The 18733-nt window shown below is 39.3% G+C and overlaps 1 protein-coding gene across 1 annotated transcript; it reads left to right on the top strand.

Annotated features, from left to right (window-relative positions):
* The first annotated feature begins 1560 nt into the window (after positions 1 to 1560).
* On the top strand, positions 1561 to 16800 carry tmem64 (transmembrane protein 64). Its single transcript, XM_055053792.1, has 3 exons — positions 1561 to 3089; positions 11294 to 11449; positions 13261 to 16800. Exons 1-3 carry the CDS (start codon positions 2385 to 2387, stop codon positions 13450 to 13452), a joined length of 1053 nt encoding a protein of 350 aa, XP_054909767.1. The 5' UTR covers positions 1561 to 2384; the 3' UTR covers positions 13453 to 16800.
* The last annotated feature ends 1933 nt before the right edge of the window (positions 16801 to 18733 follow it).

The raw sequence follows: 18733 nt of genomic DNA, 5'->3' as shown, positions 1-18733 counted from the left end.
GCAGAGTTGTTTTCTTGTTATCAGTGCTTGCGGAAAAACCAAAGTTATTTTGAAGATAAGTGTGGAAGGATGTGCAAAAAATAATTAAGTTGTATATTGAGTATTGTTTTTTTTTTTTTTTTTTTTTTCATTTGTTTTTCAAGGAAGTAGCAGCTTATTAGGAAAACAAAGCAGCACTTCCATCTAGTGGAGAATTCTGGGAAGACAAAAAAAATTACTTAAATGCATTAAACCTTTTTAAAACACAGGAGCGACAATATTTTATAATAATTATTTTATAATATTTTAGAATATTGAAATATTACCAATAGCTCAAAAAAATAAGCAATTTGTAAGGTTTAAGATATTCAAATCTTAACCATTTCTATATTTATGCAAAGCAAATAATGCATTCTCACTGTGTGCCATATACAACAGGATTCCCAGAAATTTGTTTTCAAATTGTGTTGCATACTAAATAGTTCGCACTGCCTGGTATAGGCAAATCACATTTCTTGTCAAACTCATTGACAAACTTAATATCATGTGCTCTAACTAGCAAATTTTGTAACTACAGTTGTTTAAACATCAAATCATCAACTAAAACACATTTTTCTAGATGCTTACATGTCCCTCATGTCAAAATGTTTTCCCCTTCAGTTCATTCAGATGTGCAGTAGTTGTTTTTTTTTTTTTTTGCTTGTTTGTTTGTTTGTTTGTTTTTCTTTTAACAGCCCTGTTGAGGTCAAAATAAAACATTTAATTAGAACGTTATGACTGGTTTGGTGAGGCCACATGGCAACTCCTAAATACCTTGGTACATGGAGGAGTTCTATGTATTTATTTAACAGATAAGCGTATCATGCATTAGGCCTGTCACCATTTTGTGAGTGGCATTTTTGTGAATAACGTGCACATTAGTTTTAGGTCAAGTTAACTAAGTAGCCTGTTGTATAGATATAATATTGGAATGCATTGGCAGAGCAAGCATTGTGTGTACAGTAAATTCAACAACTTAACTATTGAACTAAAATTTTGTTCAGTTTGATTTGTAATTAGGTAACTGAAAAGCATATTCTGTGTTCGTATAAGCAGGTTTAACTTAATAATAATAATAATAATAATAATAATAATAATAATAATAATAATAATAATAATAATAATAATAATAATGATGATGATGATGATGATGATGATGATGATGATGATGATGATATTTGTTACAATTCTTGTCATTTTCTTTATTTTTACATCTCAAAAATATTATAAAGGTTTTCACATTTACCCCTTAAATTATGATATATTTTAAATTAAAATAATTATCTGCTGAACTAAATTACTTCTAATTTATGCAACAAGGAGTAAAAGTGTTGGATTGGTATGTTTTAGAGGTAAATTACACAAGGTTTAGATGCATTTAAGTATTTTGAAATATATCAAAAGCAGCTATTTTAATTAGAATCTGCTATAAGTCATAATGTTTTGTCACGTAATTTTAAGTAAACCTGAGTCCTTCTGATTTTCAGACTACTTCAATTTCCGGCTTAAAACGATCTCTACGATAAACTTGCCTTTCCCAACATGGCGGACGCGCTGACGTATCCTTTTACGAAACGAACCCAATCTACTCCTCGCTGAACAAACGCCAGACTTGTGCTGAAACTCCAAGAAACATCGCGATACCGGTTGCAGTTCTGTGGTTGGTTCAGAAGGGGCTGGGTTTACTTGGCATTCTGGGACACAAACAGTGGTCGGTATGAATAGCTGTAGCAGCGACGGCAGCATCCATCGTATAGGGAAGGAGACGGGACAAACAAACGGTTGAGCCGCAGGCAGCGGAAAGGACAACCAGGGCTTTTTTTTATGTCTCTTGAAGAGGCTTCGATTTTTCGCTCAGACTGCGGATCCAGTGGTTTTTTATCTCTGAAATGCAAAGGTTGGACTTTATCCACCAACCGTTTTGGTTAGCTAACGGTGGCAGTAAGTTAGCCCCGCAGTGATTGGCGCCTGTCTCCGTGTTGGCTGGCTGGATGGGAAAGCTGGTGAAGTCTTAAAAAGTTCGTCCGTTCTCCCCATTTTAACTCGATTTTACCCGGAGCCGAGGGATGGCGACTCTGAACATGGCGAGTGACGGACACAGACGCAGTAAAACCTGCTGCTTGGAGTCACTGGACTGGCACATCACGCAGCTAGTTTACCCAAGATAAACACTAACGGACGAAAGCCCGACCCTGTAATGGCAGTTGATGTGAGAGCAGCACAGCTGTGCGGTACTACTGCTGAACTCTTCGCCTAAACCCTTTTAGGCTGGATTTAATAACACCCCGGGCACAACCCCAGCTGTCACCTGAGCCCCACTGCTGCTGGTCCCCGCAGGTGATTTGAGGGAGGCGGGGGGACGCAACATGTCAGGGGTCACGACCGTGCAGCTCTTCACCAAGTTTGTGAAGCACGCGCTGGGCAAGACGCAGATCCAGCTGAACCGCTGGCTGCAGAGGACTGCCGCGGAGGACTGTGACAAGATCGACATCCTGATATGCAGCACGTTCGATGAGAGAGGGGTCGGGGCCGGGAAGACAGATGGAGACCCCGATATTATCAGCGACACGGGGGGGACATCCTTCAGCAGCGGCGGGGAGTTCAGACACCCGTGCTGCATCACCACCTTCTGCTTCAAGAGCGCCCTGCTGGCCTGCATCCTGACCGCTGTGTGCTTCTCTTCAGTCGCGCTGGTGCGGCAGTACCTCAAGGACCTCCTGCTCTGGGTGGAGAGCCTGGACAGCTTTGTTGGAGCCTTGCTCTTCATAGTTGGTTTGATCATTGTTTCCTTTCCATGTGGATGGGGGTACATTGTTCTGAATGTGGCAGCAGGCTACCTTTATGGATTCATCCTGGGCATGGGACTGGTTATGGTGGGTGTTTTAATAGGGACCTTTGTGGCACACCTAGTGTGTAAGCGGTTATTGTCTGACTGGGTCCTGAATAAAGTGGGGAACAGTGACCAGCTCAGTGCTGTTATACGAGTAGTGGAAGGAGGGAGCGGACTCAAAATTGTTGCCTTAGCAAGACTCACCCCCATACCATTTGGACTCCAAAATGCAGTTTTTTCGGTGAGTATAAAACATCGTCAATCAATTTTTTCTCATGTTTCCAGTGGCCGGCTGTCCAGGGTGTCAACCTTTTAGTGGGCGGCACAAAGACGTTTGGAGAGGGAACCTGAATTGATTTTGAATTGGTTAGATTTGTTGAGACTAATATTTCTAAGCAAATATAAGCCTTAAGCAAATATATGACATAAGAACTAATTTTTGTTGTAGTTTTTAAGTGCTTTTTGTGTAGAGTTTTGTATATTTTTGTGGCTTTACTCTTCATTGAGTAACACAAGTCAGATATGTTAAGAAGTTATTGTATATCACCTGTAACCCTACAAAATCCTAAAACTATTTAGTCACTAAAAACAGAAATGTGCATTTATAGCTAAAGAAAACTAGTAGACGTAGTTCAGAACCTGCTAATATCAAATAGAAAGTGCTGTACATTTTTGCTGAAACATTAGTGTGATTTGGTATAATGTCATCACCAGTTTTTAATCCGACTGTTAATATTTTATGCTTCTTTGTGTATTTAACCACATCACGTAGATTTTAGATGCTTTTATTCTCAACTTGAGTTGGAGGATTTGCAATTTTGTCGGGAAACTATTCACTAAATCTGCATTTAAATGCATTAATTTTCTGTAGTATACAATGCTTTCATGAATAAAGAGCTAGGCATAATGTCAATACTGCAAAAATAAGATTGCATTTCCTTCCTGTAACTAAGAGAAACGTGTAGGAGTATTTTCTCATCCAGCTGAGATGTGGAGAAGGCTAAAGCGGTGTTGCTCTGCTCTGTATCATTAAAGAAGACTATGGGTGCACTTGACACTTACCCTAGTATTTACAGATTAAATGGTGTTTTCATTAAATGGACTATGTACTATAAATGCACTAAAGAAAATCTTGTGACTTGAATCACTCAATTTTTCAGCATCAGCTCTTTATCAGAATCCCAAAAATCAGATCCTTTTTCTTTCAGTGAATGCCTCATATCTAAGCTCTATCAGTTGGACTGACAACAAAACTCTTTGGTGTGGACGTTGTGATTGAGAAAATAACTTTCAAATTTGACTGTTTTCCATGTAGTGAGGTGTTTAAAATGATTGTCGTATTTTTTAAATCTTTACAGGACATTTTTGCATACGTTTAGGCTGCTTAAGGGTGAGACAGCAAAAGTTTTAGCATATATCAGAAAGCTGAAATAACAGGAAAGGTAATTTGTTTGAGTTTTTAGCCTGTCAGTCATGGAAAATGCTGGAATTAGCATTTGGAACAAGTATTATCTGGAAAATACACATGAAGCCTGCTGTATTTCTAATGCTAACTGGATTCGTCACCTATTCTATGACGCTAAACTAGTCAGTTTGAAATGCCACGTCCATAATCGTGTTTGTTTTATAGTACTGATAAAACTGTTTTACAGTGACTCCTCTCGCTCACTCACAGTGTAACTTGACCTCTGCTTCTAATGTAAATAATTGACCACTTACAGCAAGAAGACTCACATTTTCTTGCTGTTTTTATATCTTCTTATGTAATAGTTCTTAAAGATAAAATACCTGAATTGGAAATCTGTGGTATCAACGGGTCAGAACTGTACAAGAACCAGAGATCAAAACTCGTCACAGAATTCTGGCCACTGGTTTTAACCATAGAAACGACGTTACACAATGTTTGATGACCTTGGTACAACTCAATTCTAGAAACCGGCCCATCCCTGGTTCTGTCTGTTAAATTGGTGACCTTCTTCATTTAGCAGAGAAGAGAAAGGAAATGCTTTCTTGCTGGGCCAACTGACACTCAGGGGAAATTATATCTTGCCAGAACTGAGTCAGAAAAAGCTACTACTATTTTAACTGTGAACAGTGGACATTGAACTCAGGCGTTTTCATGTTGCTTTCATGCTCCAGGCGGACAAGAGTCTATTAGCTGGAAAATTTAAGGCCGTCCCCCAGAGAAAAGGAACTTTTTGCCTCATTTCAGCGGTGCGCCGATACAACGTACGCGAGCCACTTTTCTCTGAACATGCAAACTTGATCCTGACAAAGACATCTGATCAAGCTAAATGATCAAACTAAAAAGCGTCAGGATATTGCTTTCCTCTGCCTTTCTACACTCAACCTGAGACCTTGACCTTCATACTTTACTTGAATAATTTATGATCACTGATTACCCTGTAAAGAGTAAAAGCCTTATAAAATCTGTTAGCACATTGAAGAATATTACTGTTTTTATTTTCAGTTTTATCACAGTACAATATGAACAATGACTTGGAACAATATTCAGACTCCTGGCTGAAAGCAATCGGTTGTACTTGGTTTTATTAGAGGAATCTAATAAAATCTACGTGTTTTATATATGTAACATCTAATTTTTTTTCACTTTGTAATTATCTTCAACTTCCTAATAATAAAAGGCTGTAAAGTAACAAAATATGGTAATTGAAGGGGCATGAAGAGTAAGGCATTTTAAACTCACAGTTTTCCAAAAAAGAGACATTCAACACTTGTTAGAATTGTGAGCCTCTCTTCTGGAAAGCTTGTTTCACATCATCAGCAGCGTGCTTTTTAGATGGGTTGTCTTTCCAAGAAATGTCACGTTAACTGAATGCCATGTTTGTCTCACGTTTCAGCTGAGTCAAATAAGAGCAGATGGTTAGCAGTGAAACAGCTCTATGGATGTTTACGCCTTTTTGACGGTGTGAACCTATTTCAGGAAGTGTTCCTTATTGCTAACGTCAAAATTTAAAGCAGAATCCACATGAATGCTGGTGCGTGTCTAAACACTGTATAAAGCCTCTGTTGCTGGTTATATGAAGTCGTAAAACTTTTGCAGTCAACCACCGTGGCACACAACAATTTAAAAGTGGATGCAAATTGGTGAGCTTGAAAGTCATTTATAGCTCACAGTATAAAGGAAGCAGCAGGGGAAAAAAATAAAGATTACGTCTGTTTCCACAGGAGCTGTAATTGTGGGATGCAAAACCAGTTCAGCTTTCTGGATGATTGATTTCTTAGAAGTATTTTTGTATTTAATTTGACTTATTTTTTTGCTCTTGTCTTTAGCTCCAAGAATCTAAACCAACGTAGAAGTTGTTGATTTCCACATCTCAGGTTGGCAGTGATGGGAATCAGAATGCAGCGTTTGGAAAACATAATACCACGCCACCATTAAATAACTATTTCTACCCTTATGCGCTTTAAATAAAACAACATCTTTGCTTTATTGTTATGGATTTGTGCTTTAGATATTTCCAGTTTTAGTTTGACATGAGATCATCCCAACCTGTTAAAGCTTGTGCTTCGGGGAATCTTTTAGAAGCATCTCAGATTTCACTGATTACACTGACATTAGAGATGACTTGTGAGCTCATAGATATATTGGCAAACAAACAAAACAAATCTAAATTATTTATTTTAAAGCGCAAACGCATTTAAGATTTGATCTGGAATGTTGCCGCAGTTGTATCACAGAAATCAAGCAGATGGCTTTCTTTTGCCTGAGCGGCCAAAATGCCATGTGATTTATGTGTTTTCTTAATGTGGAGGCTGAGCGGTCGCCATACTCTCTGTATCCATAGGATGATTTGGCCCTGTCATGTCAGAGTAACCCGTGTGACGCTTTAACCTTGGATGCTGCATTAACTTCTGGGTTTGGCTCTGCAGAGGTGATGGTGAGGTGTTAAAGAGGCAGACATTATGCACTGTGTTGCTCTGCCCCTGTCACTCTGGTTTGCATTATTAATTTCCTTCAAGTCGGTTGGTTTTGGAAAATAGAGGAGAAGAGCTTCCTGGAATGCTCGTTGTGGTAATTTGTTGGTTGCCACTTTGCATTTTTAATTGTTTAGTTATGGTGTCGCAGCTTTGTGTCATTACAAATGTCTTTGTCAACAGCCTCTGTCATGACATTTTCAGATTGTAAGTGGGCCAAGTCCAGCCCACCACAGCTTTTCATGTGGCCTGACTGAACACTAAAAGTGCTTAAATATTGTTTTATCAGTCAAATAAAGTGCAGTTTTTCTGTTCACTCCCAAATTATATCAATCAGTCCCTCCAGTTTCTTACAGATTATTAGGGAAATTCATGCAAAATCAACAAATCCTCACACTTTTTTCCACCAATACGTAATTGGTTTTTTATAGCAGATGTTCCTCAAAAATTGTCAAAAACTTTCTTACTTGTACTAAACGGCTGCCTCGGCCTTTACTGATTTCAGATTTCAGTCCATGATCTATACACAGCGAGTAATTAACAGACGCATTTACCATCATAAATAAGCGCAAATATTTCCAAATTGGTACCACAAACACTTTGATTTGTATTGCAAAAAATCACAAAACAATGATGAAATCCTTGGGAGACTGAAAAGATATTAAATATGATTTACTTTAAAGAATTTATTGAATATTTTAACAGTTTGTGAATGGGTCTTATCAATACATTCTGGCACTACCGACTCTTTAAGAGCATTTATGATCTTGATTTGGCCCAAAACTAAAATGAGTTTGAAATTCTTGGTTTATAGGTTACCACATTTAACTCTATATATGGCGCTGGTTTGCAAAATGTAGGACCAAAAATTCCCCCTTTTTGTGCTTCGTCCAAACTATCTTCAAATTGACACAGTTTAGATCCAGCTTAAATATCAATGTATCCAGAAGAACGGAAACCGAGTTGGTTTGGTGCGCATATATTCACTCACAGAAACCAGATAATGCATTTATCAACAAAAAGGAAAGGGAAAATCCTGTCATAGTCAAGAGGAAATGTAACGGGTTCTCCTTGCTTGTGGACCTACTTCACACCTTTTTAAGATGTTTACAACATACAGTAGACTGTTCGAAAGAGTCAAACAGTTCTGCATTTGTCCCAATATACTGCCTCTGTCTGCTTTGGACTGGACTTTTTAGCGAGGACAGTGTTGAGAATGCACAGAAGAATGGACCAGACTTATTGCCTCGTGGAAAAAAAAACAAGCTCAGCTGTGTGAAACTAGCGCTTACTTCCAGCTGCACACAGTTGTCACAGTGAGGCTTTCACCAGGGACTTCATCAGGTCCTGCTAGATGAAGGTTAATAAGATGTATTCCCTGCTCCACCTGCTTCCTCTGCAGTATTTTCACCTTCCAGTCCAGCGGGCTTTCAGCCCTTCCTCAGAGTCTCACTGTCTTGTTATAATTTGTCCCACCAGGAGGCTCATTACTAAGTCGAGCTGCTAACTGTTTTCCCAACATTCATACCCTCGACAGTACGCAGGGCGAGCAGCCATGAGTGGCAACATCTCGGCTCACGCAGCCTCATCGCGGTGGAGTTCTGCCCTCGGTAAGCACTTTCTGCGAGCGAGGCTCCATTTCAGCGTGCCCCCTGCTTGTTTCTGCTGAAGTAGATGGTGCCACATTATAGTTGGTAACCTAAAACGACCCAGAGACTGCATCAGCTAGCAAAACAATGAGACAGCTCGGGGAAAAAAGACATATTTGCTGAGACGAAGTGGACAAAATCAGCTGTTTAAGCATGCTTCATTACCCAGAGCATCATCCAACTGGCATAATGAGCTAATAAGGGAATAAGGACACTCATTGCTTTAATTTGTACCCGGTACAAATTAAAGCAATAAAAAAATGGGGTTATGTGTGCATCTAGACAAACAATAGCATTACAACTGCTAACATGTTTCTATAGTTAAGATCAGCCTACTTACAGTTTTGTTTATGAGCACAGAGTCAGACCTGCGCAGCTGCTTATCTGATTGAATCAGGTCAAAAACAGGATGGAGAGTTTTTTTTTTTTTTTTTTTTTTTTTACTTCTCGGTTTTCATCTTGGTATAGAGGCTTACAGAAGCAAGTAAGAGGTTCAGTGGGAATTGTCTGCATGGTTATAAAAATACCAACGATGCGTTCCCCCCTAGACGAACGCCAGAGAGCTTTATATGCAAGACGCCTGGCAGGCAGAGGCACTTTAAAAGTCAGGGAGGATTTCTGCTGAGAGGTTCTGTTTTTGTTTTTTAACATGTTGCTGGTTGGATGTGTCATGGCTGCACATAGTCAAGATCTTTTAGTGAAAAGAGAAAACATCAGTTATGTTTTGAAAAGCTACCAACTCCTACGCTGTTTGAAAAAGTCAGGAAAGTTGTGGAAATTGATTAAACTTTTTTTCAGGTGTGGATAAGTATGTAAAATAAAAAATATGGTAAATAATTGTATTTCCCGATTATGTCTGTATAAATAATGTGTCATTCTGTCTGTCCCTCGTCTCCTGTTTCCTGTCCTCTTCTCATTCATTTTTTCTTTCTCACGTTTCTTCCTTCTTTTTATTCTTGATTGTGTCTCTTTCCTTGATTATTTTATTTATTCTTTCTTTTTTTTTCTTACCTTGTTCCTATTCTTTTTCCCCTTTTATCCTTGTGTCCTCCCATTTGTTGTCCTCCCTTTTACTCTATTTGTTTTTCCTTTTTTACTTTCTTTTACATATCCTTCATTCCCTCCTTGTATCCTACTCCCTTTCTTCCTTTTGTTCTTTGTTTCCTTCTTCATTTCTTTATGTCAAAAATGACTACAAACATGTGGAGGACCCAGTAAATGTTTACCTTTGTCTCTGTTGATATAATCCATACTTGAGGAGTTCAGTTCAAAAGTCGTTTGGACTAGAGATATGGATGAAATACGTTTTGTGTTAAAGGTTTTTCTTTTGTTCTATTTTTGTGGTATTTCCAGGATTTGTTCTAAGGATTTGCTTGTGCACTTTAGAAAATCGGTCACAGGTTATTCATTAATATTGACCTTTGCTGTTTTTTTAATTTCAAGTGAACATAAACAACTAAGAACTGCAGAAAAACAAGTCTGGGATTTTTTTGTTTTTTTTTTTAAACGAAAGACGGTTTGGTTTGGGATTTATCTTTGCGTCGAGACGTTTGGTTGGATCCAGCGTTTGCATTTGAACGCCTTGAAAACATTTTGGAGCAGGCTGCATCAGCCACCGCTATCAGCCACAGTCTGGACAAAGTGCACACCGAGCCAAGGTCACATCCACACGCAGCCCACGCTGTCACGCTGCGGCTTATGTCATCACTTAAACAAGGGATCAAGGGTGACACAAACACAGACGTTTGTTTATATTTAGGCGGCAGCGACGAGAAACGAGATGCTGGGCAGAATCTGTGCAGACGTGTGTTTAGAACTTGGAAGTTCCACCATATTGTTGGCATTTGTTGCATAACCAAGATCTGATTTTCTTATTGTGACGTGAATTAAAGGATATTGTGGCAACCCTGAAAGCATAGTTTAATCAGCTTCTGATAGCATGTAGATGCTATCAGTAGAAACTATGTAGTTCTGCTTTTTTATTGCTGGAGTGCAGGAGAATGAATCTGATTGTGTGTTCCTGTCTTATTCTATTGTTGCAGATGCAAACTCTTTATCTAACCCTGTATCAAAGCTATACATTATCCATTCTGTTAGAAATTACCTAATTAATATTCAGTTGATGACACAATTGGTTTCCCCTACTTAATAAAATTGTATTTTTCTAAATATCTATAAGTTTTAACTGAAGCTTAAATATCTATAAGCTTCAGTTTTTCTCCTTTTGGCAAAAGCACTTTTAAAACCATGTTTTGCATTAAAAGCACTTTGGTTTCAACTCCACACACAGACAGGATTTGTTTTAACAAATTTAACAAATCAATTTGTTAAAACAAATTTATTGTATATTGCTTTTCTTCATACGTCATTATGCAGCGTCTGCTGCAGGGCTGCCTGGCTGCGATCTAATCTGATCACAGTCTCAGTTGTAAAGAAAAGGAATTTTCCTGGATTGTCCCCGAAACAAATGACTAGTGTACAAATGATGTCTAACGCTTGTTATAAAGTTTTTGATATCTAGAAGCAGACATTTAGAAACAATAAATAAAACAATTTGTTTCATTAGACTTAAGCAAATAGTGGGAGGTACACACAACTAAATATTTCTTAGCGACAGCTCTTTCCTGCTAAATGAATGTGTTGTTCTCTGCGTCAGTATGGCTCTGTAATAAACAGACATTTATTTAACCACAGTAGAGTGTGTCCACTTCTGTTTTTATTCCTTGAAATTTAACATGATAATTCATGGCATGAAAATATATACAAACAGTTCTCATTTCTGCTCCGAAGTGCTGCCATATTTTTATCATATTTTTATCTTTTTTGAGTGAGGTAAAGTCTCGGTTTCGGCTTTCAGATCACAGATGTGTCCTTGCCAAACTACCTGGTGGCCTCCTCCGTGGGTTTGCTGCCCACACAGCTCCTCAACTCATACCTGGGCACCACCCTGCGCACCATGGAGGACGTCATCGCCGAGCAGAGCATCAGCGGCTACTTTGTGTTCAGCCTGCAGGTGAGATGGATAGATATAATATCAAGCTACTCAAATGTGTAAGAGAAATGCTATAACTGAATTTATAATTACTAATGAGTGACTTGTACATAAAATAGGGAAACTCAGAATGTTTTTCAATCCCGCTCTGAGTTATTTCATGCTCACTGTTGTTTTTTTTTTTTTGTTGTAAAGGCCGGTGTATGATTCAGCTTCATCTGCAGGGTTTGTGCCTGTGTAACAATAGATAAGCGCTGGCCGGCTTTGGTAGCAGCTTCACACTGCATCAACATATCTGGTATGAGCAAGGTTGAACAAACATAGTGTCATGATACTTTGCTCGAACGTTTAATAATGCACGTGGAGAAAACGGGTGACGCTTGTTCCTGAAGGCAGGGAGCCACGCCCTCAAAAGGACGTGTAGCATTTTTGTATGACACACACCTCTCCAAGAAGTGAACGTTTAAATTGTTCCAAAACACACCTGCTGCTGAGTCTGCCTTTGTTCTAACTTAATTCAGCCCATTGGAAATATGTCCTTAAATATTAAAATTGGATTTGCATGCTTCATAATGCATGTATATGGCTGCACCACACTCAGTTCTTTTTTTTTTTTTCTCTGAAGACTTTTTGTGGCGCTAGTGGCTCGTATTTTTGACAGTAGGCAGACAGGGAAGAGGGTGAGGAGAGGGGGGACATGCGGCAAAGGTCGCCGGGACCGGGAGTCGAACTCGCGACATTCGCATCGAGGACTAAGGCCTCCAAATGTGGGACGTGCTAACCCTCTGCGCTACCACGGCACGCCTACACTCAGTTCTAACAGAATAAAAAACAATCCCACACTACAGGTATTAAATGAATCAGATTCATCCAGCTGTTTTCGAAACAAAAACATAACTGATGCAAACTGCAGTAAATTGCATGTCTGCCAATGTAAAAGAGTTTGAAAAAATGAAAAGAAATGACACATTGTTAGGTGAACTAAACAAATTATGAGATTAAGCAGCCAATATATGACTTCAGAAAAAGAAAACGGAGCCCAGTGAGCAGTGGGGATGAATTCAATGTCGAGGCTGCAGGTAGACCTCATTTTGACATGAGTCAATGTTAACTGTATTTATAGCTCAGGCATGGACCTTTGTCTAGGATTACAGTATGCAAAACTGGGTGCTGTAAAAGTGCCATTTAATTAACTACCGCAGAATACAAATTTTGTAAGCTCTATGAATAACAATGCAAAAATGACAGGAGAGAAATAGTTGAAACTCTGACAGTTTTATTTATTTTGCTTTATAAATTAATTATATCCTATTATTTTAGTTGTAATTTTGTCATGACATACTTTTTTTTTGAGTGCAAAGTAATTGACAGAATAGTGTTAGCTGGGCGAAACCAATACTTGCTCCAAATTTTTGTCTTTCTGGTAAAAATAGGCCAACATTTATGTCATTAAATGTCTAAAACTAGTGGTAGATGTGAAGAGAACTTTTTCTTTTAAACCCAACGTCGTGTTGGTGTCACTAGTCCTAGTGAAAGGAAAAAAAAACTGCTGAAATTTGACGCCACTCCATTTTTGTGACATTTCACGAAGAAGGAAGTTATGCTCAGAAGTTTTTGTTTCTTCATTGATGCAGCGCCACCTCAGGCAAGGAGGGGAATAGGTTTTTCAAAGGGTTTAACCGGTTTGATACAGTTCAAGAGAACCAGACCAGCTGAAAATGTAGCAAATGTCGCAATGTTTGTTCCCCCAGTTGAACAGTCAATAAAACTTTTGTGTCTGAAGACACCCGAAAATGATACAAATCCAAAAATGAGCTTGTGTATCTCCACAGATCATCATCAGCATTGGGCTGATGTTCTACGTGGTCCACAGAGCTCAGGTTGAGCTGAACGCTGCCATCGCTGCCTGCCAGATGGAGCTCAAGTCATCGCACATGAACGGCTCCTCCACCAATCACAGCGGCTTCTCGTACTGCAGCAAGAGGGCGACGGCCAGCAGTGGAAACTGCGTCAACGTGGTGTGACGACCAGTGACTCTGGTTAGCTCCACGGACCAGAAGACTCAGCTTTTAAGACTGGACAGCTTCAGAAGGAGCCCGCTGAGTTCTGGAGTCCGGAGCGAACTGGTGGCAAAGTTTACCATTTATCCTTCATGACATCACATTCGGAGGGAAACCCTGAAAGTGTCTTGGTTCTGTGGTTTCTGTTGTCGACATGTTGGGACCACGCATTCTTCGATAAAGAATGGTGCGGTGAAAAATCCTTTTTGTGGTTTGTCATCTTAATATGTTTTATTAGTTGGACTTCTTAGCGGTACGTCTTAATATCTGCTGTTACAGGAGATGTCAATGAAACAATAACTTTCAGAAATATCAGAGGTGAGGTGAAACAAACCTCACCAGCCGCCTGGTGTTATCATGAATGTGCAATCTGGAGCTTTCTAGAGAACCAAGGAATCGATTTTCTGTTGCCAACCTATGCACCTTTACTTCATGCGGTTCTGTCTCATTTCAGGTGACTTTATCTACACCTAGTGCTCATTCACAGTTTAATAACAAGGGCATTATAAATACTTTTGGATAATTTTGCTTTAGTCGTTGGTTCTTTTTAAAGTGCCCTCGTTTTGAGAAGTCTCCAAGCTCTTTCTGCTGGTTTGTTAGTTTTGTTCGGAGCTGCTGGAACAGGAGCAGCTTTCGCAGCAGGACACTCAGGAACGCCTCTCCAGGAAGTTTAGGTGAGGTATGAAGCCAGGGAAGTGATTCCTGCGTTGGAAGCATTGAGTCACGTTTTCCTGGGAAATCCTAGGGTTTGATTTTACTTTTAACTGTGCGATTTGGAAAAACAAAAAAAACAACAAAAAAAAGGAAAATTAGAAAAACATTTAAAGAAATAATGCATTTCAGTGATTAATTTAACAAAGGAATTTTCACGCCTAGTGTTATATTTCAAGTGTTTATTTTTGTTATTATGGCTTACAGCTAATGAATTCTTCAGATTCATTAGCTGTAATGAATTTACATTACAGCTAATGTGATGTAAATTTACATTTGAGAAATCTAAAGAGGATTTTCAACACCAGAAATGTTCTGTTTTCCCATGATGTGGAAAAGACTCTGCATAAATTGATCACTCCTAAAGAACCCAGATCCTCACAAAGTGCTGTAGCCAAGCATATTACTGGAAAGTTGAGTGGAAGGAAAATGTGTGGTGGGAAAACATGCATTTTGGATTAAAAGTACCCAACTCTGGACTAATAGCCAAGTCCAGAGTTGGACTTGGCTATTGGTCAGCAAAAGCTGACCAATCAAGCTTTTGCTTGATTGGTCAGCAAAAGCTTGATTTACCTTCATGCCACCAATTCAATGAAGTATCTTAGCCAAACGGAGTCACTAATTAGAAGTGGCATACCTTTTGGTAGGTTAATATTTCTTTTTTTTTTTTAAATATACTTTCAAACTCAAGAATGGGCCTTGCTTTAAAATCCTCCTACAGCTGTGTATCTTCCTGTTGCTTGTGCACCTTTTTCTACCACAGATTTTCCTTCCACTAAGCTTTCCTTTACTTATTCTTGGATTCAGCTCTCTATCAACTTGGCCTGCTTCTCTGTAGCAGGACAGGCTATATAATTTCTGCATTAAAATTGAAAAAAAGAGGGAATTTGTTTGTAAGTCTTACATAAAATTTTAGTTTAAGGAGTAACTGAACTTTGCATTTTTATTAGCCATAAGCTCACAAATACTTGAAATATACCCTCTGTGTGTTATGCACCCACACCTGAGTTTTAATTTGGTCTGAATTACTTAGATGAATTTTTCGAAGATATTTGAATTTCTCGAGCTGCACCTGTAAATACTTTTCATCTCTGATGTTCACAAATCCGTGCAATAGATCATAAAAGATTACCGGAAGAGTATGAATGTTGCATTCAGTGCTGAAACCAAACTAACCACAAAGTAACCCAAACCCGAGTCAGCTTAGTTTCTTTTGTAGAATGAAAGAAAAGCAAAAATAGAGCCTTTTATTGTTCTGTGCCACAGATGAACAACTTTATTTACCTACTTTTGCGTCGATGAACAAGGTTCTGATTGCCGGAGGTTTCTTCGCTCAGCCCGCTGAAACCGGCTGATGATATTTTCATAAAGACGTGTTTGACTTTGGACGGGTTTGGTTGGTTGAAAGTCTCAGAAGCTGACAATCAGACACAACGTGGACTCTACATGATGAATGTGATTCTGTGGTTTGTTTTTACATTTTTTACAATGCTGCTCCTCAGACAAAGTCTGGTTGAGGAATAATAAGGGCTTCTGTCTAAAACATCCATCTTGTTGTTCAGGAAACCTGTTTTCTAACCTTGCTGATCTTGTTTGTTTTTCTTTTCTCCCCACCCCCGCCCGTATTTCATTTCTTCTTTTTTTGTTTTGTTTTGTTTTGTTTCTGCTGAAATCCAGAATTGATGTTTGTCCAAAAACACATTCCATCTTCTGAAAAACTCTTTATTTCTCCGTTTTTGTAAGATGTTTCTAGGAATTTCCCCTCCCCTTGGAATTTAGCAATAATGTTTGACACTAAAAAGCAAAAATGACAAAAAACAAAAACCCAACATCCAAGGGAATAAAAACCGTATATGTGTAATATGTTGAGCCAAGCGAACCTGGAGCTGTTCAGTTTCAAATGTCTGAGTGGTTAGTTGACTTTTGTTTGACTCGTTTGTGTTCAACCTGCCTTTTTTTTTTTTTACCTCCTGCTGCCTCTGATGTTCTGTTGAGGAACAAAAGTGTGAGCGTTTGTTGCTTTCGGGAGAAACTACTGGATCACCTACAAACGATTTAGCTTCTCACTGCTGTTGCATGAACATCTTCAACCTCTCAGTCTGGTACGTTTGAGACACGGAGGAGGATATTTTTTCACACCAGTTTGTTAGAAAAGCATGGCGAGAACATGTCGTGTTCCCCAAAATGATAAATAACGATTACCGTACATAGTCTCTCTCAGCTGGGACTTAAGAAGATTGTGTGGAGTTTTTTTTTTGTATTTCTTTTTTGAGAAAAAGCTTTTGTTCTTCCTAGCTGGGCTCTACTTAACTTAGATCTAGTTATGCAACAACTGATTCCTGAGGGAAGTATGTTTCATAGAGAACCACAGAGGACATGTCTCTGCAGAGCAGCCGGGGGGACTGGAAGGACGAGAGGAGGGTCCGGTCCGGCCCGGTGCCATGGAATGCAATACTTCCCCTTCTGTATCAAGTGCATTACACATATGCTGTATTTTTTAATACAGAGGGTTTTACAGTGTATAAAATAGTATTTATCACTGTACAAAGCTTGTTCAGTGTTATTTATGAAAGAGAAAATAAAACTTGACAGACTTTGTTACATGTGTTTTCGTTCTTTATCTCACGTAAAACCGATGACAAGGTCTCAGCAGACCTGAAGTTTGAAAAGCAGCACGGAGTTAAATTGTTATCTTCATTTTAAACATGCAGTTCAATCCAAGAGGTAGAAGGCAATAAATCAATAGGTCATATCAACTGTTTTTTCTCATTTTGCTAAAATCAGACATGAATATTTATATATATTTTTGTCGTCATAGCTGTATTTCCATTGCACACAAATATTTTAAACTTTTTATTAAGTTAATTTCATGTACTGCATTGAACTATATTTTCAATGCAGTACATGATGTATTTATTTATAAGGTAATGTATTTAATTAGATATATTTTGTATAACAAATTTAATATTTAAATGTTTGTTTTATTTTAATTTAAAACATTGTATTATTGTTTTTTTTTTTTTTTTTTTTTTTTTTTTGTCATCATTGTGTCTTATAAGCATCTAATCTTAAAGTAAATAGATGTAATTCAGTAAACAGATACTGGTAATGTATGTGTAGGCAAATACACATACATTTAAATATCTTAATAAATCATAATTTTACCAAAATTGACAATAAACAAACAAAGTCATCCATACTGTTTGACTAATACAACTGAGCAAAATAAATCAGATTTATTCATTAATTCATTGGGATTAATGCCTTTTTCAAGCTTCCGGGTTTGAAAGAGGATGTGGGGTTGGATAACTTCTGGTGGCTATAGCGTTAGCATTAAAAGGCTAGGAAAATGGCTCAGTCTCAGCGCAGTTGCTTTTGTTCAGTCCCTGGTTGTTCATGTGGGGCAAGAAAACAGCCTCATCTGTCATATCATGCGTTCCCGATGGACCCGGACAACGGAGGCAGTGGATCCAGGCGATCCGAAGAGATGAAGGTCCGGACTTTTGCATAAAGACGGGGAGCACTTTCGTATGTAGCCGCCACTTCACACCGGAGGATTTTGTTAGCGGATCCACCACCAGCCGCCTTAAAAGTGGAGCTGTTCCTTCCCTGTTTGCCTGGAATAACTTCACTGCACCGGCAATGAGAGAGTCTGCTTTCGAGAGGGCGAAGAAACTGCAGTTTATCCTCTCAGAAAGCTAGCCAGGCTGAAGATGCTACTGCGGACCATGACAACACAGCACATCCACCCGCAGGGGCCGGGGCGGTTGTGCGCATGCGCGGGGCCGGGGAAGTTGTGCGCATGCGCGGGGCCGATGCTGTTGTGCGCATGCGAGAGGCTGGGGTGGTTGTGCGCATGCGCGGGGCCGAGGTGGATGTGCGCATGCGCGGGGCCGAGGTGGATGTGCGCATGCGCGGGGATGGGGTGGTTGTGCGCATGCGCGGGGCCGAGGCAGTTGTGCGCATGCGCGGGGCCGAGGTGGTTGTGCGCATGTGTTTTATAAAGCGGATGTGGAGTTTGATAACTTCCGGTGGCTATAGCGTTAGCATTAAAAGGCTAGAAAAATGGCTCAGTCTCAGCGCAGTTGTTTTTGTTCAGTCCCTGGTTGTTCATGTGTGGCAAGAAAACAGCCTTATCTGTCATATCATGCGTTCCCTACGGACCCGGACCGTGGATCCAGGCGATCCGAAGAGATGAAGGTCCGGACTTTTGCATAAAGACAGGGAGTACTTTCGTATGTAGCCGCCACTTCACACCGGAGGATTTTGTTAGCGGATCCACCACCAGCCGCCTTAGAAGTGGAGCTGTTCCTTCCCTGTTTGCCTAGAATAACTTCACTGCACCAGCAATGAGAGAGTCTGCTTTCGAGAGGGCGAAGAAACGGCAGTTTGTCCTCTCAGAAAGCTAGTCAGGCTGAAGATGCTACTGCAGACCATGACTACACGGCACATCCACCCGCAGGTAAAAGATAGTTTATTTTCCATATAAGATAATTTCAGTAAAATATAACTGTTGCTATAATAATATTATTAT

The sequence above is a fragment of the Poeciliopsis prolifica genome, unplaced genomic scaffold, assembly GCF_027474105.1.
Source record: "Poeciliopsis prolifica strain line A6 unplaced genomic scaffold, Auburn_PproV2 SCAFFOLD038, whole genome shotgun sequence".
NCBI lineage: Eukaryota > Metazoa > Chordata > Actinopteri > Cyprinodontiformes > Poeciliidae > Poeciliopsis > Poeciliopsis prolifica.
The sequence above is the reverse complement of the archived record's forward strand: the minus strand, read 5'-3'. Positions and strand labels throughout refer to the sequence as shown.